The 25,586-nt window shown below is 43.5% G+C and overlaps 2 protein-coding genes across 6 annotated transcripts in view; both read right to left on the reverse strand.

The window, feature by feature from the left end:
- Positions 1-14,121: 14,121 nt before the first annotated feature.
- On the reverse strand, positions 14,122-16,258 carry GP5 (glycoprotein V platelet). The gene has a single exon (XM_086399189.1). It carries the CDS (start codon positions 16,138-16,140, stop codon positions 14,521-14,523), a length of 1,620 nt encoding a protein of 539 aa, XP_086255315.1. The 5' UTR covers positions 16,141-16,258; the 3' UTR covers positions 14,122-14,520.
- A 4,962-nt stretch (positions 16,259-21,220) lies between these two features.
- The window catches only part of ATP13A3 (ATPase 13A3), a 79,493-nt gene continuing 75,127 nt past the window's right edge, over positions 21,221-25,586 (reverse strand). For all 5 annotated transcript variants that reach the window (XM_086399175.1, XM_086399154.1, XM_086399169.1 and 2 more), the window contains one exon: positions 21,221-24,632. In XM_086399175.1, the coding sequence (XP_086255301.1) occupies positions 24,435-24,632 (198 nt within the window). In that variant the 3' untranslated portion in view covers positions 21,221-24,434. The remainder of the gene's footprint in view (positions 24,633-25,586) is intronic.

Here is a 25,586-nt window from a genome sequence, read left to right on the forward strand (position 1 = left end):
CATGTCTAGGATGGAGTCGTGGTCCTCAGGACTAGTGACTTTGGGTGGACCAGCTTCCCAGTCATCTGAGAACTGTGTATTTATCCAGACACTCATTCATCTTTTTGCATATTTACTCTCATCCCTTCCAGTTCCAGAAAGGATTTGAGGCAGCTCAAATAAAAGGTCTGTATAGTCATGACGTCCATCTAGTCAAAGCTATGGTTTTTCCAGTAGTCATGTATGGATGTGAGAGTTGGACCATAAAGGCTGAGCACCGAAGAATTGATGCTTTCGGACTGTGATGCCGGAGAAGACTTGAGAGTCCATTGGACAGCAAGGAGATCAAACTAGCCAATCCTGAAGGAAATCAACCCTGAATTTTCACTGAATGGACTGATGCTGAAGCTGAAGCTCCAATACTTTGGCCACTAGATGCGATGAGCTGACTCTTTGGAAAAGACCCTGATTCTGGGAAAGATTGAGGGCAGGAGGAGAAGGGGACGACAGAGGATGAGATGGTTGGATGGCATCACCGACTCAATGGACATGAGTTTGAGCAAACTCTGGGAGATGGTGAAGGACAGGGAAGCCTGAGGTGTTGCAATCCACGGGGCCACAAAGAGTCAGACACCACTGAGTGACTGAACAACAACAAAATAAAATGTAACAAAACATTTATAAACAAAATCTAAGTTAAAAGGAAGAAGGAAAGAGGGAGGAAAAGCAAAAGAGAAGGACTAAAAAGATTCTGAAGGATACTCAAAGTGGACACTTCAAACTTCATTTTCTGATCATTCATCCAGTGGCACACATGTGATTCATGTACTTTTCTGTATGGGTTTATCGGTGGGAATGTAAAAAACTGCTTCACCACCTGGTTAATCTGAGCAGAAGCAGGTGTTCCTCAGGAAGAAACAAAGATGTGGGAACTGGTTTTCCACTGGGTGTTTAAATTACATCCCATAACTCGGTCTATAAGCCACGTCCAAAGGGCAGGGCTCTGATTAAGAGGCTGGCACTGCAGGCCCGTCAGGAGGCTGACGCCTCAGTGCGAGAGGGCTGTGCGGGTAGAGTCCAAGCAGGGATCTCCATGGCCCCACTGGCTCCCTCCTCTGCCCAGACCACTCTGGTTCCCTGCTGCCTCAGCCTTGGTGACAACTCAGGCGTCCCAGGGAGGCAGAGAAGAGCCTTGAGTTCACTGAAACTCACTGAGAGCAGGGGCTTGTGGTGGTCTGACATTGAGAACAAATTTCTCGATTTGCAGTTGAGGGGACTGAGATCACAGAGACGGAGAACTGGCCGAGGGCACTGCAGTGAGGGGCGTGGCCAAGATGGAGTCCACACGCAGTCTTCGTCTCGTTCTGTCTCTCTGTCTCTGTCTTGCTCTTTCTCTCTTTCCAGGAAGCATCTGACTCAACGTGTCTAAGCCCACTAGCCCCAGTTGACCTAACATGCCTCCCCCGATGCTACCAGGGAGAGCCCAGCCACCAGGAGGCCCTGCCTTACTGTCCCAGTGGACCTCCCAGATGTGGTCATTCCTCACAGAGAACTCTGCCGCTTACAAAACACTTCCTCACCCAGGTCTCACCATAATTGTTCCAAGAACACCTGTGTCCAGCCATCGGTGGCGGGGAGAGAGCAGGGCCAGGATCACCCAGAGAACTCTTGCCATTACGCTAGGATGAGTGAGATTCCAGGACTGCCAGAGGGTGGCAGGGATGAGGCAGCAGGCAGCTGCTGCAGGACAGGCAGGCTCTGTTCCCTGTTAGCAGGGAGCCCTGGGCCCAGCCACAGCGCCAACTGAACCCAGGGCTCAGAGGGGACCTCGCCGGGTGGCCTCCAACCAGGAGTCATGAGAACAACGCTAAAATGCGCTTCTGCAAAGGTGATAAGAATGCATATGGGGACAGAGACACTTGGACAGACTCAGACTCTGTAGTTGCTTAAGTATTAGGAAGGAGATGAGACACTCAACTATTCAAGGGCAGCCTAGGGTGGGGAGACAAGTGGCAGGGATTTGTCTTTGAAAGGACAGAGGCAGACGGACAAAGGAGGGAAGTGTTTTTTTCATGGTCTAGACTCTGGGCTCCCGTAGCATCAGAGTGGGAGGGGCCTTCTGATTCAGACCCTTACTTTACCAGTGGGGGCACTAAGGCCCAGGGAAGGGAAAGAAGGCATTCACAGTCACACAGCTGGTCAGTATCAGAGTGAGGATCTGATCCCTGGGGGGCGGAGTGGAGGAGCTGGGGGAGTGGGTATCTAGAGGAAGGGCACAGGAAGTGAGGAGAAAAGCAAACACACATTTTGGCCAGGGGCCAGCCCTCAAAGGACTGTGGGAACCTAGGACTGAGCTTTTCCAAAGCAATCTGGAATATAAACCCCTGGGAGGCCCTGCTGGCCAGTGACAGGCCTCCTCCCCGAAAAGAGCAAGCTGCAAAAATCCTGCTGTTGGGACAGCAGGCTTTAAGTCTGAGGACGGGACTGACCCCAGGGCATTAGGCACCGACACCAACACAGTGTCAGCAAATTGCTCTTCCTTTTTGTTCAAAGCAGCTCAACAAGGCCATGGCCAGTGTCTCCGGAGGCCAGAGTCTGGGCAGTGGGTTACACCCATATTTGCCCAGGTCAACCGGGGCAAGGTAGAGTAATCACAGGCCATGTGAGGGAGAAGGGATCTTAAAGGGCATGATCCAGCCTCACACCTGTCTCCATCAAACACTGGAATTCCTTCCATCTCCGGGTGGCTCAGCTGCAGCTTGAGCAGCTCACAGAGACAGCTCATGCCCCCATGTGACGGCCACTCCAATCCTTGGGCCAAGCGTCTCCCCCACCACCCACCGTGTGTTCCCTGCCAAGTGGTCCTCCTTCTGTCCCTTGGGACCAAAGGGGAGAGGGAACAAGTCCCTCTCCCTTCCCCATAGCAACCCTGAACTGGTTAAACACAGTGATGTATGCGTGCTCAGTGGTGTCCGACTCTGCGACCCCGTGGACTGTAACCTGCCAGGCTCCTCTGTCCATGGGATTCTCCAGGCAAGAATACTGGAGTGGGTTGCCATTCCCTCCTCCAGGGGATCTTCCCGACCCAGGGATTGAACCCCAGTCTCTCGTGTCTCCTACATTGGCAAGTGGATTCTTTACCATGAATGCCACCTGGGAAGCCCTAAACACAGAGATCAGCCCCTCAAATCCTCTCCTTTCCAGACTAAACACCCCTGCTTATCTCAACCAGTTTCCATATACCTGGGTTCCAGTCTTTCACCAGCTCCCCTTCCCACCCTTTGCCCTAATCATTTTCTATTACACTGCCTCCACTAGATTAATTACTAATCCTGGTTCCACATAACATTCAAGGTGAAGGCCAACATCTCAAATCACCCTCCTAGAGACCTAAGGAGGCAGCTTATCCACAGGCCCCTTCTCCTTCCTGCCATCTCTTCTCTAAGCTTCAGAGGCACACACACAAAGGCCACAATTTCTCAGAGAACAGTTACGTGAACCTATGCTCATAATTACATGCATGGTAAATCCTGATTTTCCAAAACCTTAAAAAGGAAGAATATTTAATTCTTTAAAAGACAGGACATCTGTGTGGCAGCTGACCTCTGTCAGGTCTGATTCTGGAGTTCAAATTAGGTAAGGAATATTCATTTAGGAGAGCAAGCTCTGAGCACCTATTAGACCCAGGAGCCCCATGGCAGAAGGCTACTTAATATATAGCTTTTATTCCAAGAAGCCCAGTTAAGGAGATTCGTACATGTAGAATTACAGTAAACATTGCTAGATGCTGTGATCGAGGCATGGAAATGGGAAAAGTTAGTTTCCTGTTGCTGTAATAATGAATGACCACCAACCCAACATGTGTCTCCCTGGTCAAAGGTGTCAGCCGGGTTGGGCTCCTTCAGGAGGTACCAGAAGAGGATCCACATCCTTGCCTTTTCCAGCTGCTATAGGCTGCCTGCATGCCTTGACTCAGGGCCCCCTGTCTCCATCTTCAAAGCCAATAGCATTGTCGTCACATCTTCAATTCTTTCTCCAGCTTCTGCCTCCCTTCACTTATGAGAACCCTTGTGATTGGGTTCACCTGGATAATCTTCTCAACTCAAGATCCTAAACCCAATCACTTCTGCAAAACCCCGTTTGCCTTGTAAGGTAAACTATACATTCATAGGTTTGGGGACTAAAACCTGGACATCTTTGGTGGCCATTATTTTGGCCATTGTGTTCCACAGGGAATAACTAATTGCTTGTGGGAATAGATTCTTTAAGGCGTTGTAGTTGTATGCAGGAGGCTTCCCAGGTGGCGCTAGTGGTGAAGAACATGCCTGCCGATGCTGGAGACTCGAGGCCAGTAACTCAGAACACTAGCATTCCCAAAGCTGGGTGGGCTGCAGGGTTTCACTGCAGTCCTCTCCTCTACCTCTGCCCTACAAATTAACTGAAAAGAATTTAAACTGAGGCTGACTTTGACCTTGAGTTTGAAGGGGGTAAAAACACGGAAATACTGACATTTTCTGTTTCTCTTTTGATGTCACTGAGGATCTGAATTGCTAGGAGTTTGGAGCCAGGAAAGAGGCCCAGCTTTCTGCCTTCTGTCAAGGCAGAGACAGCCCCCAGCTCTCCGGGGTTCTCCTGGGGTTCAGTCTGGCAGCCCCCGCTATGGTGGTCGAGGGGAATGTGGGTGCTCTGGGCTGCAGGGCCTGTGGGGGGAGGCCAGGACCATGGGAAAGGCTTGTGTCCCTGCTGTCCCTTTGCATCGTCTGCTGTGTTTTTCAATGCTGGGTCTTCTTTGTGTTGAGCAGGACTGTTCCTGTTGTCCCTTTGCATCCTCTGCTGTGTTTTTCAATGCTGGGTCTTCTTTGTGTTGAGCAGGACTGTTCCTGTTGTCCCTTTGCATCCTCTGCTGTGTTTTTCAATGCTGGGTCTTCTTTGTGTTGAGCAGGACTGTTCTGGGTTATTCTCTGAAATGTGGAGGCCATGGATCAAAAACCACCTGCCCTCATGGTGTGCTGACAACAAGGAGACCATTCCCTGCTGAACAGAACTCTGGTTTACAATGCACTTTTACACCCATGATCATCTTAGACTCGATTTTTTTGGGCTACATGCGACATGTGGGATCATAGTTTCCCAACCAAGGATCGAAACTACTCACCCAGCAGTGGAGCTTTAACCAGTGGACTGTTAGGGAATTCCCTTTCTTTGACTCTGATAATACCCCCAAAAGGATGGGGGAAGTCAGTCGGTGGCATTGCTGAGACCCACAGCTGAGACCAACCCTCTGCCACTCCCACCGCACAACAGTGCCTCCCGTGGGCTCTTGATGGTGACTGCTGGGTCGAGGCCACCCTTGCAGCCACTGTCAGAACTTCCTTTCTCTTGTTTCCTTCTCCTCTCAACTACCTCTCTCCCACTCTTTTTTCTTCCCTATTCCTCTCTCTTTGTCTCTCTTCTTTCCTCCTTCTCAGCAACCAAAGCCCCCCAAATAACTCTCAGCTCTCAGGGAGCCCCCAGTAGGCTTAAGGGACTAGAACTCCTAGGTCAGGATGTCTACAACCACAAAAGAATGTCCTCCTGATGCTTGCCTCCCATAATCATCATGTCCTGGATTGAGCAGGTGACCTGTCCATACCAGGAGAAGCACTGGGGGCTTGGAATAGTCTAGGCCAGAAGCCAGGAGACTAGAGCTCACAGACAGCTCTGCCAATCATAACCTTAGGTACATCACTGCTCCACTCTGGACCTCAGTTTTCTCATCAATAAAGTGGGATAATAACAACTACCTCTCAGGGCAGTTTGAGGGTTAGGAAAATTGGTTTCATGGTACTAAGCATGTATTAGATGTTTAATAAAGCTTGGTTGAATGCGGCAGATGCTGGAACACAGAACCCTCCCAAGCAGTGGACTTGAAAATATCAATATCTGTGCTGGGGTAATAAAAGTCAAGAAGCACCTGGAAGCATCAACAGAGAGGTGGAAGGGGATGGAGGAAGAGTGTCATTGGGGAGGGGCTGTTTACTGTTTCCCTCTGCTGGGGGCATTTCAGGCTCTCTGTACTCTGGATCCAGCCACTGAATTCAATTAATGCTTGTCTCTTTATGATGGTGAGGAAATCATGTTGTAACATTCCAGATGCCTAATGAGGGTGTGTGCAATGACTGGGCAGTGAGTCTCGGAATCTCCCTGCCTTGGACACGCCCTGGTAGTAATGGTGATTTTTAAAAGCTGGGAAGCCCAGAGTGACTTCTCCCAAAACAGACTTGGTCAATCCCAATGTCAGCAGAGATTCAAAGTCCAACTTGCAGTCATTCCAGAAAGAGAAGCCAATTACAACACACTGTGGGGAGAGGGGATTGGAAACTTGGAGAAAAGAAATGAATGGACTTGCAGTTACACATGCAAATTGATTGTCCCCATTTATCTCCTCTCCCTCCAGGGACCCCACTTAGATAGCAGTAAAGGAACTGAAATGATAAACCCACTACATCACAGGGAATGGAAAAAGATTATCAATGGACTAGAGATTTCAGCACATTTATGGAACTAACAGAGCTCCAGAGAGGTTTGAAAATTGATTATACCAGGAACAATGCAGGACAGTTTTTAGGCTTCCCTGATAGCTCAGTTGGTAAAGAATTCTCGTGCAATGTGGGAGACCTGGGTTCAAACCTTGGGTTGGGAAGATCCCCTGGAGAAGGGAAAATCTACCCACTCCAGTATTCTGGCCTGGCGATTCCATGAACTACAGTCCATGGGGTCACAAAGAGTCGGACACGACTGAGTGACTTTCACTCACTCAGTGCAGGACAGGTGGGTATGAGATATGGGATTAAAATCCAGGGGGCTGTTTGAAAGCTACTAAATTAGTTTTTAAAATTACATTGTGCTAGAGAAAACAACCCTCCACAAATATTCTGGCCTGTCGAGATCCCCAGGATAATACTCAGCCTGCTACTCCAGAACTCTTAACATGAAGCTTGCCCATGCACACAAAGCTCTCAGAGTTGGTGATTTTTATTGCCTCACTTTTCAAGTATGAGCCAATAACCAAGCACTTAAGGAAAGCAAACAACAACAACAAATCCCAGAGAAAATAGATACAGCTGAGAAAGGAAGCCTTTAAAACCTCAAAATTTTGGGTAACCAACAAGGACCTACTGTACACGTGGAACTCTGTTCATGTGGATGGGAGGGGGAGTTTGGGGGAATGAACACATGTATATGTATGGCTGAGTCGCTTCACCATTTACCTGAAACTATCACAAAACTGTTTGTCAATTGGCAATCAGTTCAGCTCAGTTCTGTAGCTCAGTCATGTCCGACTCTTTGCGACCTCACGAATCGCAGCATGCCAGGCCTCCCTGTCCATCACCATCTCCTGGAGTTCACTCAGACTCACGTCCATCGAGTCAGTGATGCCATCCAGCCATCTCATCCTCTGTCATCCACTTCTCCTCCTGCCCTCAATCCCTCCCAGCATCAGAGACTTTTCCAATGAGTCAACTCTTTGCATGAGGTGGCCAAAGTACTGGAGTTTCAGCTTTAGCATCATTCCTTCCAATGAAATCCCAGGGCTGATCTCCTTCAGAATGGACTGGTTGGATCTCCTTGCAGTCCAAGGGACTCTCAAGAGTCTTCTCCAACACCACAGTTCAAAAGCATCAATTCTTTGGCACTCAGCTTTCTTCACAGTGCAACTCTCACATTCATACATGACCACAGGAAAAACCATAGCCTTGACTAGACGGACCTTTGTTGGCAAAGTAATGTCTCTGCTTTTCAATATGCTATCTAGGTTGACATAACTTTCCTTCCAAGGAGTAAGCGCCTTTTAATTTCATGGCTGCAGTCACCATCTGCAGTGATTTTGGAGCCCAAAACAATAAAGTTTGACACTGTTTCCACTGTTTCCACATCTATTTGCCATGAAGTGATGGGACCGAATGCCACAATCTTCGTTTTCTGAATGTTGAGCTTTAAGCCAACTTTTTCACTCTCCACTTTCACTTTCATCAAGAGGCTTTTTAAAAAGTTTTAAAAAAAACTAGGAAATTTTAAATTCTATTATCCTAAGAGAAATCCAAGAGACTGCATCCATAAGACAAAAGTCTATGAGTGCTAAATTGCTTCAGTCCTGGTGGCTCAGTGGTAGAGAATCCACCTGCCAGTGGAGAAGACACAGGTTTGATCCCTGGTCCAGGAAGATCCCACATGCCGTGGATGAACTAAGCCCATGCGCCACAACTATTGAATCTGTGCTCTAGAGCCCAGGCTCCACGACAAGAGAAGCCACTGCAATGAGAAGCCTGAGCACATAACAAAACGTAGCCCCTGATCTCTGCAACTCGGGAAAAGCTCACACAGCAACAAAGACCTGGAACAGCCACATAAATACAATTATTTTTTAAGAAAGTCAGATAGTGAAAAAAGATAATTGCAAAGAATATAATTTACAGAACATTAGTGTCCAGGATATGTACAGAGTTCTTACAAATTAGTAATAATGAAAAGACAAAATGTCCCATCATGAACTGGTTGATGTATATACACAGATAATTCAAAGAAAGATCAAAACACTCAATAAACATTTAAAAATAAGTTCAAGTTCACTAGTTATCAGGGAAATATAAAATAGCTATGAGATATTATTTCATACTTTTCAGATTGACAGAAATTTAAAATTTTGATGTTATCAAGAGTTGGTGAAATTGTAGAGTAATGGGGCATAAAAAGAAAAGAAAAAAAAAACACTGGGAGTGAATGTCCATCAACAAGAGAACAGATAAGTTGTGGTGTATTCATTCACTATTATGTAGCTATTACAATGAACTAGAGCCAAATACTTCATGTGGATAAATCTAAAAAATGTGAGCCCAGGAAAAAATTTTAATACTATATGCAAAGTAGCATTTATATACAATCTTGAAAATAGGCAAAGGATTCCATTTGCTTAGAGAGTTGTGGGCACATGTAGTAAGAGTATAAAAAGACACCTAGGGATGTGAAAAATTCAATTTATTAATGTGGTTACCTCTAAGGAAAGGAATAGGAACAGGGGAAAGACAGAGACAGGAGCCTTCACATTTATCTGTTGCATTTTATTTGGTTAAAAAAACATTTGAAAGGATCATAAGAGACTATTATCAACAATTATATGTCAATAAAATGGACAACGAGGAAGAAATGGACAAATTCTTAGAAAAGTACAACTTTCCAAAACTCAACCAGGAAGAAATAGAAAACCTTAACAGACCCATCACAAGCACGGAAATTGAAACTGTAATCAAAAATCTTCCAGCAAACAAAAGCCCAGGTCCAGACGGCTTCACAGCTGAATTCTACCAAAAATTTAAAGAAGAGCTAACACCTATCCTGCTCAAACTCTTCCAGAAAATTGCAGAGGAAGGTAAACTTCCAAACTCATTCTATGAGGCCACCATCACCCTAATACCAAAACCTGACAAAGATCCCACAAAAAAAGAAAACTACAGGCCAATATCACTGATGAACATAGATGCAAAAATCCTAAACAAAATTCTAGCAATCAGAATCCAACAACACATTAAAAAGATCATACACCATGACCAAGTGGGCTTTATCCCAGGGATGCAAGGATTCTTCAATATCCGCAAATCAATCAATGTAATACACCACATTAACAAATTGAAAAACAAAAACCATATGATTATCTCAATAGATGCAGAGAAAGCCTTTGACAAAATTCAACACCCATTTATGATAAAAACTCTCCAGAAAGCAGGAATAGAAGGAACATACCTCAACATAATAAAAGCTATATATGACAAACCCACAGCAAACATTATCCTCAATGGTGAAAAATTGAAAGCATTTCCTCTAAAGTCAGGAACAAGACAAGGGTGCCCACTTTCACCATTACTATTCAACATAGTTTTGGAAGTTTTGGCCACAGCAATCAGAGCAGAAAAAGAAATAAAAGGAATCCAAATTGGAAAAGAAGAAGTAAAACTCTCACTATTTGCAGATGACATGATCCTCTACACAGAAAACCCTAAAGATTCCACCAGAAAATTACTAGAACTAATCAATGATTATAGTAAAGTTGCAGGATATAAAATCAACACACAGAAATCCCTTGCATTCCTATACACTAATAATGAGAAAACAGAAAGAGAAATTAAGGAAACAATTCCATTCACCATTGCAACGAAAAGAATAAAATACTTAGGAATATATCTACCTAAAGAAACTAAAGACCTATATATAGAAAACTATAAAACACTGGTGAAAGAAATCAAAGAGGACACTAATAGATGGAGAAATATACCATGTTCATGGATTGGAAGAATCAATATAGTGAAAATGAGTATACTACCCAAAGCAATTTATAGATTCAATGCAATCCCTATCAAGCTACCAATGGTATTCTTCACAGAGCTAGAACAAATAATTTCACAATTTGTATGGAAATACAAAAAACCTCGAATAGCCAAAGCGATCTTGAGAAAGAAAAATGGAACTGGAGGAATCAACCTACCTGACTTCAGGCTCTACTACAAAGCCACAGTTATCAAGACAGTATGGTACTGGCACAAAGACAGAAATATAGATCAATGGAACAAAATAGAAAGCCCAGAGATAAATCCACGCACATATGGACACCTTATCTTTGACAAAGGAGGCAAGAATATACAATGGATTAAAGACAATCTCTTTAACAAGTGGTGCTGGGAAATCTGGTCAACCACTTGTAAAAGAATGAAACTAGAACACTTTCTAACACCATATACAAAAATAAACTCAAAATGGATTAAAGATCTCAATGTAAGACCAGAAACTATAAAACTCCTAGAGGAGAACATAGGCAAAACACTCTCCGACATACATCACAGCAGGATCCTCTATGACCCACCTCCAAGAATATTGGAAATAAAAGCAAAAATAAACAAATGGGACCTAATTAAACTTAAAAGCTTCTGCACATCAAAGGAAACTATTAGCAAGGTGAAAAGACAGCCTTCAGAATGGGAGAAAATAATAGCAAATGAAGCAACCGACAAACAACTAATCTCAAAAATATACAAGCAACTCCTACAGCTCAACTCTAGAAAAATAAATGACCCAATCAAAAAATGGGCCAAAGATCTAAATAGACATTTCTCCAAAGAAGACATACAGATGGCTAACAAACACATGAAAAGATGCTCAACATCACTCATTATCAGAGAAATGCAAATCAAAACCACTATGAGATACCATTTCACACCAGTCAGAATGGCTGCGATCCAAAAGTCTACAAATAATAAATGCTGGAGAGGGTGTGGAGAAAAGGGAACCCTCTTACACTGTTGGTGGGAATGCAAACTAGTACAGCCACTATGGAGAACAGTGTGGAGATTCCTTAAAAAAACTGGAAATAGAACTGCCTTATGATCCAGCAATCCCACTGCTGGGCATACACACTGAGGAAACCAGAAGGGAAAGAGACACGTGTACCCCAATGTTCATCGCAGCACTGTTTATAATAGCCAGGACATGGAAACAACCTAGATGTCCATCAGCAGATGAATGGATAAGAAAGCTGTGGTACATATACACAATGGAGTATTACTCAGCCATTAAAAAGAATACATTTGAATCAGTTCTAATGAGGTGGATGAAACTGGAGCCTATTATACAGAGTGAAGTAAGCCAGAAGGACAAACACCAATACAGTATACTAACGCATATATATGGAATTTAGAAAGATGGTAACGATAACCCTGTATACAAGACAGCAAAAGAGACACTGATGTATAGAACAGGCTTATGGACTCTGTGGGAGAGGGAGAGGGTGGGAAGATTTGGGAGAATGGCATTGAAACATGTGAAATGTCATGTATGAAATGAGATGCCAGTCCAGGTTCAATGCACGATGCTGGATGCTTGGGGCTGGTGCACTGGGACGACCCAGAGGGATGGTATGGGGAGGGAGGAGGGAGGAGGGTTCAGGATGGGGAACACATGTATAATTTTTTTTTAATTAAAATTGAATTAAAAAAAAAAACATTTGAAGCAAATAAAGCAAAGTATAAAGATTTGACACAGCTGGTTAAGGTGTCCAAAGACATTCTCTACACGTTTCTGAATGTTTGAAGATAATGACCAGGAGTTTGGGGGAGATGTTTTAGCTGAAGGGGGACACCAAAATGTAAACATTTTGTTTAATTTGCTATTTTTATTTGCTTCTTTATCCTTCTGCTTAGAAGAGTGCCTAGTACAGAGGAGGTTGTCAGTAAACAATTGCTGAATAAACACATGTGCGAAAAGGCATTGAGCTGCGTTAGAACATGCTGTGTTCTAAGAGAGCAAATCACAGTAATAGCCAACTTCTGCTGCTGCGACTGCTAAGTCGCTTCAGATGTGTCCGACTCTGTGGGACCCCACAGACGGCAGCCCACCAGGCTCCCCCGGCCCTGGTATTCTCCAGGCAAGAACACTGGAGTGAGTTGCCATTTCCTTCTCCAATGCATGAAAGTGAAAAGTGAAAGTGAAGTCACTCAGTCTCGTCCGACTCTTCGTGACCCCATGGACTGCAGCCCATCAGGCTCCTCCGTCCATGGGATTTTCCAGGCAAGAGTACTGGAGTGGGGTGCCATGGCCTTCTCCGAATAGCCAACTTCTATCAAGCCCCATATAGCAGTGGCCTGGATTATTTCATCCTTGCAAGAAAGCATGGCAGTTAGGACTGGAGAACACAGTCCATCAAAAATAAAAGTCTGAGTTTTATCCTGTACGTAGTTTCAAAGTGTGGAGGAGTGGAAATAAATAAGGAGGCACACACATACACACATACACACATTCCCCTAGAGTGCAAGGTGAGCGGGTCAGATGGGGTGGGGAGCATGCCCAATGCCTGACAGCCTGAGAGGGATTACACAGAAGGGGACACTTTTAGTCTGCTAGGAAGACTTCACCAGGAGGAGACATCTGAACCTGACCTTGAAAATGAAGTGCACCTACAAATGCCAGAAACCCCCAGCTCTTCCTGCTCCGTACGCAGTGGTTGTTGTTGGAGGATCTATTTCTCTGGACCCTGAGCACAGAGCCTGACCGCACAGGGCTGAGACCACTCACAAGTGAAGACAGACTAACTTGAATGTAAGCACCCATTCCAGGATGTTTGGTCTCACCTTTAAATACAACAGAGGAAAAAAGAAAAAAAAAAAACCTACCAGCTCAAAGCTCTTTTAAAATTATGACAGCAGTAATAATTGCTTGCCCTTTAATAATAAGAGCTACCATTTATTGAGCATTTACTGTATGCAGGGCACTGGGCTAAGTCATCAGAAGCTTGTCTTTAGTTCTTACAACGACTCTAAGAGGCAGGTACTATTTATCCCTTTCCAGGGATGAGGAAACCAAGGCTTGAAGATTTCAGGGGTGTTGCCCACAGACCTATGCAGTTAGTAGGTGGAGCTGGGATCCCAACCACCAGTTTCTGACTCTTCTCCAGCCCATGCTTTAACTACTGCTTCTCCCAAGCAGACACCCAATTAAAGAAAGGAGGGTTTTACTGCCTTCAATTGGAATAAATGAGAACGTGATCCGAGCATAATAAACTAGAACCCAAGCTTATCATTACATTCATGAATACCTGTCACTGTCAGGTGTCCCGTAAATGCTTGTGAAATGAGGTAGCGTTTAGTTCCAGGAAATGAAACCCAGTGTCGAAATGACAGACTTCACCCTTGTGGGACTCCAGTAGGAACTCACACATCACGTGAACAAGCAGAGCAGGGCTCCTCGGCTCGCAGCAGCCGGGGACAGTCTCGATCAACAGCATCTCCCAGCAGCACACTGAGAGCCCCTGGAACGTCCCACCCTTCCTGATGCCCGCCCTTCTCCAGCTCCTGGGCACTCAGCCTGCACCGTGCTGGGTACCGAGCTCTTAGAGGGAGGGCTGGGTTGTCTCTCTCTCATCCCATCATCAGTCACACAAGCCTATCCACACTCTTGCGTGGATGGAGTTCAGCACTTTCCCCCAAATCCGACAGGTCAGACATACGTAAAGTGAGAAAAAACGGGACGAAAAGAACTGTGAAAGAGTTCTGCTTTTCAGATAAAGGGAAAGAGAGCAACCCATCTTCTCCCCTAGGAAAAGCCACCATCGCCGGATCCCATGCATTCTATTTATTCATTTCGCAAACATTTGCCAGACATCTACCAGGTGCAGGAAGCAGGCCCTGGCCTGGAGCTGGCTGTCTCCTTTGCACCCAACCCTCAGTTCACAGTTCAGAGACCGCCGTCGTCACCCCACCCACCGACCCCTGACTGTGGGCACAGGGAGGGGCCTCGCAGTCCGCGCGGCCAGGAGCACACTGTGGGTAGGCAGACAGGCACAACAGACAGTCACGGTTTACCACTGTAAATGGTACGGGGGCTCAGAAGGAGGGGGGTCACTGAACGGGGAGGAGAGAAGGAGGCAAGGACATGGCAGAGGAGGAAGGGAGAGGAAGATAGCGTCAGCGGGTCTGGGCTCTCTCCGGAGCCGCGTCCGCAAATACTCCGGTCACGTTTAAATTAATTGCAAGGTTTTCTCACCGCCTCAAACCAGAGCTCTGTGACTAATTTCCGAAAGAGCCTGCAGAGTTTAATCATCGCAAACACAATGATCCCGGTAATTAGGGCCTGAGCAGCTAAAAGCAGAAAATAAAGACCCCAGAACAGGCTATGGTCCTGACTTTGGCCCTCAGCCACCGGCCGGGTCCACGACTCGGAGCGCGGGCAGCCGAGGTCGCCGGCCTGCAGGGTCCAGAGCAGTCGGCCGGCGTGCGGCCCGGGCCCGTGACACCGCGGGGGCTCGGCTCGACCCACGAGGCCCGCGTGCCGCCGCAACCACGCCAGGAACGGCCCCAGGCCACAGTCGCAGCGCCAGGGATTGTGTCCCAGCAGGACCCCCGCCAGCCGGGGCAGAGCTTCAAACGCGTCGCCCGGCAGGGTCTCCAGCTGGTTGTGGTCGAGCTGGACCTCCTCCAGGCTGCTGAGGTTGCGGAAGAGAGCGCTGGGTAAGGCGCGCAGCCGATTGCTGCGCAGCGACACGTGGCGCAGCCTGCAGAGGCCGCGGAGCAGGCCGGCGGGGAGGGAGGCCAGGCCTGTGGAGCTCAGGGCGAGCACCTGCAGCTCGCCGAGGCCTCGGAAGGCGTCCTCCGGGAGCGCGCTCAGCCTCGGGCTCAGCGACACCTCCAGGACGCGCAGGCCAGTGAGGTTGAGGAAGGCGGCGGCCGGCAGGGTGCGCAGCTGGGTGCTTTTCAGCCTCAGCTCCCGCAGGCCGCCTATCTCCCCGAAGAGCACCTTGGGGAGTTCCTCCAGCGGGTTCTCAGACAGGGTCAGGAAGGTCAGATTGTGCGAATGAAAAAAGAGGGCAGAGGGCAGGAACTCGAGGCGGTTTTCGGAAAGGGTCAAGGAGCTCAGGCTTCGCAGCCGGTCGAAGGCTCCGGGGACGATGGAACGGAGGTTATTGGTGTGGAGCTGCAGCTCCGTCAGGGCGCGCAGGCTGTCCAACAGCCCCGACTCCAGAGAGGCCAGCCGGTTCGAGTGGAGCAGAAGCTTCTGAAGCTTAACCTGGACCCCAAACAACCCCTCGGGCAGGTGGGTCAAATTGTTTCCCGACAAATCCAACAATTTCAGGTTCCCCAGGTGTGTGAAGAGGCTAGCAGGCAGGAAAGCGAGTTGGTTTTGGTTCAGAAAGAGCTCCTGCAGGTGAACCAGTTTCTGAAACAGGTTTTGGTCAAGGCTCTTTAGTTCATTGCCGTCCAGAAACAACTGTTCCAGGAGCACCAGGTTATCCAACAGTGCGCTTGGGAGATGAGTGATCTTGTTGCGCGATAACCTCAGGGTTTTAAGTTTTATAGGGTCGTTGAACGTGCCCGGGGCAATGGCGGAAACGTGGCTGTCGGACAGCAACAGGCGCTGCAGGACGGTCATGTCACTGAAGCTGTTGTTCTGCAAGGTGCCGCGGCCCATTTGGAAGAGCAAGATGTGCGTGAGGTTGGTGGGCAGGCCGAGCGCGGCGATGCCGGCCACCGTGCCGCGCGAGCACTGCGCGGCGTCGCGGAAGGCGCACCTGCAGGTGGGTGGGCAGGGAAAGGGCTGCGCGCGCAGGAGCCAGAGCGCCGCGCATAGCAGAGCGCTCCTCAGCATGTCTGAAACGGCGTCCGCGGCAGATCTGTGGGCTACAAGCAAAAGGGCAAACGCTCGTAATCCTGCATGATCCTTTCACCCGAATTATCACTGACTTAAAATGTTACCCGGATATGCTACATCTCCCTCTTAGCAGTGCTGATTTTTCCTGGGTGGTGAAAAGACATTCATTTTGCACTCCGAGGTCTCATCCTCTTGTTTCACTGATTTTCCACTCTTAATTCAAATCGGTAAAATTAAAGCATTTGCAAGCTATGGAAAAGGTAATAATACCTTTAAATCTTTACATAGCAAGAACTAAAATAATCTTTCTCACAATCAAGCTTGGAGGTATCACAGAGCAGTGCCCGTTGTGAAAATAACGCTGCTCCTGACTTTGTTATTATTAATTTTTGGGGTTCACCTTAAAAATTTTTTTAAATTATTTATAATTTAGCCAGGGGTGCCTATAACCTACAGCCCTGAAGGGAACAGCAAAGTGTGTTAAAACAGCAGCAACCACTGCCTGATTCTTTTAATCACTATCATGCTGTATCTACAGTGCCTTCTTACTCCACTAACACAGGACCGCTCAAAATAATGAATAGTCTCAGCCACACTGAGACAAGTAGGTTAACAGTACTTCATCACTTTATGCCACACACTGCTCTCAGCACTGTATTTAAATTAATGCATTTACTCCTTACAGTAACCTTGTGAAAGTGAAAGTCACTCAGTCATGTCTGACTCTTTGCCACCTAGCAGGCCAGGCTCCCCTGTGCATGGAATTCTCCCAGCAAGAATACTGGAGTGGATAGCCCGTCCCTTCTCCAGGGGATCTTCCCGACCCAGGGCTCCAACACAGATCTCCCGCATTGCAGGCGGACTCACTGCAGTCTGAGCCATGTGAGTTGGGTTATCCGCAATTAAAGGATGATGCAACTGAAGGCACAGAAAGGGTAAGTAACTTAACCAGGGTCACAGAGCTAGAATTTGGAAGTATTTCTGATTGTGCCATAAATAAGGAACTATTACTTCTAACATGCTATATTAAAAATTAGTACTCAAGGCACTGAATTATCCATGAAATACACACAGTAATACTAATCTGCCAAAACAATGTTTCCCACGTGTAATTTCAAATAAACTGCATCTTGTACTAAATTTTACTTATTTGTACAGACTAGCCAAGCCGTCCAGTTACCCACACTTAATTTTTAGAATATTTGGCCTTACCTGAAATGGTGCTGCACCCCAAAGCAACTGAATGGTTTAGAGCTTTGCATGCGATTTGGCACTTTCCAAAGGAAGAGAGGAGTATCTTTGCATCCTGAAGATAAAGACTTTCCCAGAACAAAAGTCATGGAAAGAGCCCTATCGCAGAGGGCATATTCTGGTTTTTTAATGACAAATAAATGACAACTGTCTTCAAACTCTGAAAGAGACTGTATGTAACCCAAGTCCTGCTGCCAAAGCCGAAAGATGAGCAGGAGGGGTGCAGTTTCTTCATAAATGGCACAGTATGACCTGGTGATGTGTGTCTAGTGTCACACAGAAGGATCATTGTAGCAGCCATATATCCCTGGTTGGTCTACACTTCCTTGGGACCTTCCTTTATCTGCTACTTCACTACAATTCTACTCAGGTTCCCCTCTGCCCCTTTTAAGAACAATAAGGTTAAGGACATTCTCAAGTGCTGCACTCATTTTTTTAAAAGTATTTTCAAGTATGTTCCCTAATGGCCTTGCTGGGTTGAGGGTGTCCACATGTTCAATTGAACATAGGAATGTCCAACTGCTTTGCAAAGTAATTGTACCAATATATGTTGTCACGTACCACGTATGACAGGTCCTGTACTTCATTTCTGCCCATGCCTTGACATTTTTTTTTTATTTTTGCCATTCATATGAAAGAATTGTGTGGTTTTAGTTTTTCATTTTCCTACTGACCGATAAACTTGAGAATTTTTCACATTTTTAAGGGCCAATCTTCTGAGAAATTTGGGTTCTTCTGACCATTTTTCTATATGGAAAAATGTCTTTTAAAAAGTAAATTGTAGGCATTCTTTATATATTCTGGATGTTAATCCTTTGTGGATTATAAGTGTTTGTTGCAGATATCTTCATCTAATATGTGCTTTGCCTTTTCACCTCCTTTATGTCTTTTACTGAACAGAAGTCTTAATATAGGCAGTTATTAATATTTATGATTTGTTTTTTGTGTCTATCAAAATAATTCCTCTTCTTGCAAACCAAAAAACTTCTCCTATAATAACTTACTACATTTTAGAATATTGTCCTTTGCATTTAGGTCTTTATTCCATCTAGAATTGATTTTTGTGTATGATGTAAGTACAATGTTTTTTTCCAACAGATCAGTTGTTCTATATATATATCCTTTCTTCCCTCAGAGCTACAATGTCAGCACTGTCACAGATCACCACTGGATGAACGTGTGGTCTGTGTTCTCGGCTACTTGATAATCCCTGTGCCAACACCACACTGAAATATAAAGCCTGAAAATATCCAGCGTCTTATCAAGTGTGAAGAAGTAGACATTCTCATACACTGGTGGGAATATAAATAGTAGCAAACTTTGGGGAGGAAAACTTAATTGTATCAGCCAAATTTTAAATATACATATTCTTTGTCCAATAGTTCCATTACTAAAAATACACACTATGGAAATGCTCATTAAGACATCTACACAAAAGTTTATTTGCAGGATTGTAATAGAAAAAAGGAGATCCACCCAATCCATCCTAAAGGAGCTCAGTCCTGGGTTCATTGGAAGGACTGATGCTGAAGCTGAAACTCCAATACTTTGGCCACCTCATGCGAAGAGTTGATTCATTGGAAAAGACCCTGATGCTGGGAGGGATTGGGGGCAGGAGGAGAGGGTACAACAGAGGATAAGATGGCTGGATGGCATCACCGACTCAATGGACACGAGTTTGGGTCAACTCCAGGAGTTGGTGATGGACAGGGAGGCCTGGTGATTCATTGGGTCACAAAGAGTCGGACACGACTGAGTGACTGAACTGAACTGAATAGGAAAAAAAAAAAAAAAAAAAAGCCTAAATGGCCATCAATATGGAAGTAGTCATTTAAATTATAGTACATCCATGCAATAGGATGCCTTGCAGACTTTGAAAAGAACAGATTTGAGCTGCAACTACTAATGTAACTTTCTAAAATACACTGAATGACATAAAACAAGGGCTGTGTAGCATATAACAATGGGGTTCTACACAAATGTGTACGACTTTTAAAAACATGAGCATATATATATATTTTCTAGAATACACCCAAGAAACTTTAGTAGTCCCCCTTTGAGAGAAACTAGGGAAAAGGCGACTTCCTTACATACCTGTGAGGTTGAAATTTTATCAAATGTGCTTAATGTCACTGTTAAAATTTTAATGCAAATATAATTTGGAAGGGAAAATGGCATTATTTAAGAAAAAAAGGAAAGAACATAGGTATTTTAAAATACTGGGAAAAGCCAGTGGCTGAACTGCAAAAGAATAAACATTAACTTCTGGAATTATTGACTGGAGTGGTGCTACAGAAATGGTCTTTTATCCTGGTTGGGAAAAAAAACGTCCCCCAAACCGACACTGGCAGGTGTAACAGAAAAGGAACTGAAATCTATTCAGCCTGTGATGTAGCCAAATGCAGGCAAAGCCCATTAAATGCTAAACTGACTGAAATTACCTTCTAAGGCATATAGTCCTAAACCACAGGGAAAGCCGCTGCCTATGCCAGGTGTTGTGGGAGGCCTGTCTTCCCACTCAAATCAAGGGAAGCAACTCCAGAGCTCAAACCAGCTCCCCAGCAGGAAGTCTGTCGTGCACATACATGGCCACGCCAAGTGAGAGGCCCCTTGCCCATCAAATGCCAGGATCCAGCCCTGGAAGAGGTGCTGTGGATCAAAGTACAACTTCGAGTCAAACTCAGGAGAAGCTTCCTTGGCCTATTTCCCCAGGAAGATTTCCAAGAATTACCTCCAAGTTTTATTTTGAAGAGAGGACATTACAATCACCCAAGGAGGGAACACCGGGCACAGAAGTTGCGGACAGTAGAGGAACACTGAGTTCATTCAATGGACAAACTGATGAGCTACTGAGAACTTTGAGCACTGAAGTAATGACACCACCAGTGTTTCCAGTCCTTTGGATTTTGAATCCATGAAACAAGTCAGGAACCTGCTGTCCTAAGTGGCAGCTTCCAGATCAAAGTCACAGAACCCTGGCTTACAGGGTTTGGCCATTCAAAAGCAGGTTATCCACCGGAATGAGATATGCTTTTCTTCCTCCATGGAGGGGAGGATTCCAAGGCCAGGGCACAGCAGGGATCTCTCTGTGCTTGGAGAGTAACCACAACCCCAACTTGGCATGGGGACAATCTCAAACTCCTAGGACTCCCTCTGTCCTCTCCTGCAATATACACCTGGAATTGATGGAGGGGGAAGAGGATGGAGAGACAAGCACAACTGTACCACCACCAGCAGGCTGTGGTGCAAGGGACAGGATCAACCCACACTGAATGGAAGGAACTTGGGCTCAAACTAGGTCTTACACCATGCAACCATCCACATGGCTCACAGAAGACACAGAGCTCCTGCAGAACCTATGATACAAGGAAAGCCCTCCCACCCAAACAGAAGGCCAGGTACAGCCTGCCCTCTCTGGGATTCCTATGGTCAGTAGTTAGTTCCAAGTTTTCCCACTCCATGGACTGCTCTTTTCACATTCATGGGTGCCACTTCACCTCAAGTGTACCATGGCGTACATGGCATTAGCTTTTAGTTTGATCTTCCTAACTATCAATAAATTCTGAGTCCCTAGTCTTCTATTTCACCATTTCCCTCAGATCTCCTGATACTAACATTTGGCTCTACAATGCATCTGACTGATGGGTTACCATGGGCTGGTCACAGACATGTGACATGTGGAAAGCTGCATTGTTTTCTTGAAAAATTCAAAGTTAAAAAAAAGAAACAGGAGAAATATTAAGCAGGAAAATAAATCCAGAGTGGGCAGTATTCATGTAACTGAAGAGCAAACAGATGTATATAAAGACACAGAAAAAAAGACATGTTGTATCATTCATTTAAATCTTTATTTTGATCAGCTTCAATCAAAAAAAAATTCATAAGGTTATTTACAGTGCTGAATGTACAATTTGAATGTATGCCTTTTTGACATCAGGGTACCATTCTTGAGCAGCAATACAATTTTAAAAATATAAAGATGCAGTATCATTTCTGATATAAAGTTACTTAAAAAAATCCAAAGTCTTAGTGAATTCACAAATCATAACAGAAAGTAACTATTAATTTAATGTGCACATAATTACCAAATCTTAATGCATTAAAAATATGTGTAAATGCCCACAGACTGTACAAAAATTAACATTTTGTTAAAAGTTCCCAACCACCTCCCACCACAAATATACAAAAGTCTATTTTCAGATATGTCAAAACTGCATGCATGAAATCTTAGAATGTTTTCTAAAGCTGGAATTCTGCTCTTCTCTAGACACTGCCATTTTGGGAACAGAGTACATAAAGGCTGATATAATTTTCCATGCCTTTGAAACTGTGCAGTTATTTTCTTAAACATGGGAAACAAAATAAATAGTAAAAACTGCAACAGTTTTATTTAAATGCAAGTAGAATTTGGAAAGCTTTCCAATGTAGGGATTACAAAACTAATATAAAAAGTTTTTATTTTATTGTTGGCTTAGCCACTTTTTATTCAAGCATTATTTGCAGCATCGCTTTACAGCAGTTGGTGCTAAAAGTTACAAAACATATAGTTACCACTATTTATATTTGAGGGAGGGGAAAAAAAAAAACTTTAAACAACCCTGAGGGAGACACACATTAAAAATCTTGTTATTTATTTAAAAAGTTAAAAAGTTACATATTATTTAACAATTACTTTTCTGGACATTTCTGTCCTTTAAGTATATGCATAAATAAAATTTAAATCAGCAATATTTATTAATCTTAATACATCAAAATAATATATGTACAGATTTTAAAATTTAGATCTGTATACACTCAAATAATTTAATGTGAAATTCAGAATCGAAATTACTATGTAATGGTGACCTACAGAGAGAGGACTCTATCTATGGCACTGAACAGGACCCACACCTGAACTCACAGACATTCTTCAAATCACATTCTGGAAGCCATCCAATAACCACCTGAACAACCCACCCTGTCTATATTCAAATCTAACCTCCTACAAATGCTTTGTCTACCTACCTAAAAACCTCATTCCTCTGAAAACAATATGGGAAGATGTGATATAAAACCCTTATAAAATCTAAAAGTTAAAAAAGGGGGGAGGGTGTCAAAAATATAGCTCTTTTATGATCATGCTCTTAAGGATGTTAAATACAATCTAATAATTGGATTTTAAGCTGCTACTTAGCAATTAATTATATGCTTCAGTATTTAAATCAAAGGATACACTCATATGTATTGAAAGTGAATTGAATGTGGAAATTATAAAATGATTAAAAGAGTAACTATAGAAAAAAGTGCTAATTCACAGCTCAAGAGGTCTAAGATGCATAGCTTCATAGAATCATTCATGGAACAACTGTTCTTATCATCTAATGTGTATTAATATAGTATCATACTTTTTGATGGAAAACTTCGATTATGTTTTTGTAAGAATCATCAGTGGCCATAGCAGTAACAGTGATCCTGAGTGTAACTTACATTTTTCTACAGTTACCAAACATCATCAGGTCTCTGCAGCATAAAAAATGAGAACCATGTGGTTCTACGGTTCTGGGTAACATGTGATCAAATTGGTAAATATGTATCAGGAAGATAATGATCAGCTAGAAGCAGAAAGCACAAGCATGCTACTGGTCAAGGAAGAACAAAGGATAAGATCATACAGTCTTAGTAGTTTAGTAGCTACTTTACAGCAGTATCAGTTTTCCTGTTTATCAGAACTCGGCTTTGCCAAACTACTGGATCTTACCTATAAAGACATTTTTAAATCACCTTAATTTTGTTTAGAATTTAAACGCTAACCAGGAAAAACAGAAAGGTGAAAACCATGTTCCACATTTCTTTTGGCTCAATGAATGTTTTTTTTTTTTTGAACTTCATTTTTTTTCTCCCAGAAATTTCCACAACCCAGTATGTTCATTTGCAAACACTCAATCCAAAATAGGTACGCTCTGACCTGTGGCGCCACCTAATGGCATAAAACAAACTCACCAGGTTCATACTGGTTTGAAAAAAAAGCAGTCATTCAAAGCTGCTCATTTTCTAAGCCTCATTATTGACAGGAGAGACCTACATCAAACCTTTAAAATTTTAAGAGGGAAAATTCTAACTCCAAAACTAAAACACAAAAAACCAAAAGACAATTATCCTATGTCTTTAGGTAATAAGAGACGTAAATAAAAATAAAAAGGCATTTAAAATAATATAAAACCTGAGAGGGGGTAAAAAACAGGTATGAAGGGATATTAGAAAGACAGATCTACATCTACTGCCAAAAGAAATAAGCTTTCTTCCTACTGAAAAATATTTAAACATATAACTAAAGCAAATTACACTACTGACACCAGACGTAGTCCAAGATGCACTTAATAGCTTTGAGGGACATCTCAAGAAGGCAGTGAAGCACCTTGCTGATAGAAAAATAAAACCCAGGCAGTCTGTACAGAAAATATAAAACCATAAATGGAAATTACCTGAGTTGTTCTATAAGCAACACCCTAGACTCACTCCTAACTCTAGGCTATCAAAGGGAACTGGTGTATGTATACAAAGTTTTCTTTGGGAGAAATACTGAAATCAAATGAAAACGGGCTTTTTACCTATTTTCATTGGAGGCTAACTAACACCCATTTTATTTATCAATCACAAATTTAGGGACTGTATATAAATGATGACTTTTTCTAAAAAGGGGGCTGTGAAAATAAAGGCATAAACTAATAAGTCTTAGAAAATAATATCTAAACACCTTTCAGATACCAACTTTCTTCTCTACCCTATAGAGTATCACTGGAGGGTAACAAGGAAGCAAGTTCTGGAAATATAATATTTTAGAGTTACTGAATGAAGGTATAGGACTTTATAGATAATTAATTATTTAACTGGCAGGCCAATTTCTTTTTGTTTTTGTTTAAAAAAAAAACCTCTCAATCAGCTACTATATTGGAAGGGTACAAACTGAAAGGGTGCCATTCTGACACACAGGATCAGATACAGTCCTACATTTACACTCTCCTCAATACTGCTACTAGAATGCCACTGAGCCCGATTCACTGCTAGGTTATGGTGATGATCTGACATGACCCATTCTCCTTTACTAAAGCTTTAGCTTCTGTTGTTGTTTGAGGTTTTGGCGGCCATTCTGGGTCAACCAAGAGCTCCTGAGCCAGATACATGTACTTGGCCTTTGGCATCTTCTTCCTACAGTTCAGGGCCCAAGACAAGCAGCATTTCTCCCACCAATCCATCGACTCCTAAGAACATAAGGAAAAAAAGGTACACCCAGTAAATTAAGAGCTGCTGTTTTTAACAGTTTTGTTAAAGCATAGTTCATCAGCACAGAAAAATAAGAGGAAATGACTTCTGAGCGCAAGAAATCATGAAAAAAAAAATGCTTTAAAAAGTCAGCTTTCAATTAATTAGGAACATTATTTTTTTTAAGAGTACAGTTTTAAAATTATCTATGTCATTTACTTCATTTTATTTAGTTCTATGTTCCTATCTCCTCTTGTACGCATACACATTTAAAAAATAACTTGTATAACTGGAGGCTATGATTCCATTACATAAAACATCTAATGTATTGAGAATAACTTTAAACTATTCAGAAAGAGAAAAAATTGTTAATATTATATGAAAGCCCCAACTATCTTTTGGTGCTATTGCTTCTAGCAACTTAACCACCAGATCATTTTTGGAAGAAAATGGTATAAAGATACCACTGCTACTGTTAGCATCAGCTTTCAAAGTATTATTTAAATATTGTTAGGTCAAAATCAGAGCTTAGATCATGTTTAATGTCTATCACTTCTTTTAAAACCACATTCTCATTAACATAAAAAAACAAATTTATTTTATAACGATGGTTTCCCCTTGGTCCTCCACAACTGGAAAGAGAGGTATAAAGTAAGTACTATTTCTTAGTAATACTTCACTATAAAAAGCTCTGCTGTCACAGAAATCCTTCTGATCAATCCTAATGTTTTTACTGAATGTGATCTTAGATAGTTCTTGGAGAACAAGAAAGCAGAGTTCCTGGTTACTGTACAAAAAATGTAAATTCAATACAGGTCCTCAGAATTTGTCTTAATTGAAACTGGAAATAAAACCAAATGACTATACTGAGATCTGTAGTTACTTTCATCTCTGAAGAACAGTCAATCCTTAAATTACTTTGACTGTTTCTTCTACAAAGAAAATTTAAACCC

Source organism: Bos grunniens, chromosome 1 (genome assembly GCF_055505025.1).
Source record: "Bos grunniens cultivar Pamir isolate PY7600 chromosome 1, Bosgru_T2T1.0, whole genome shotgun sequence".
Taxonomy (NCBI): Eukaryota; Metazoa; Chordata; class Mammalia; order Artiodactyla; family Bovidae; genus Bos; species Bos grunniens.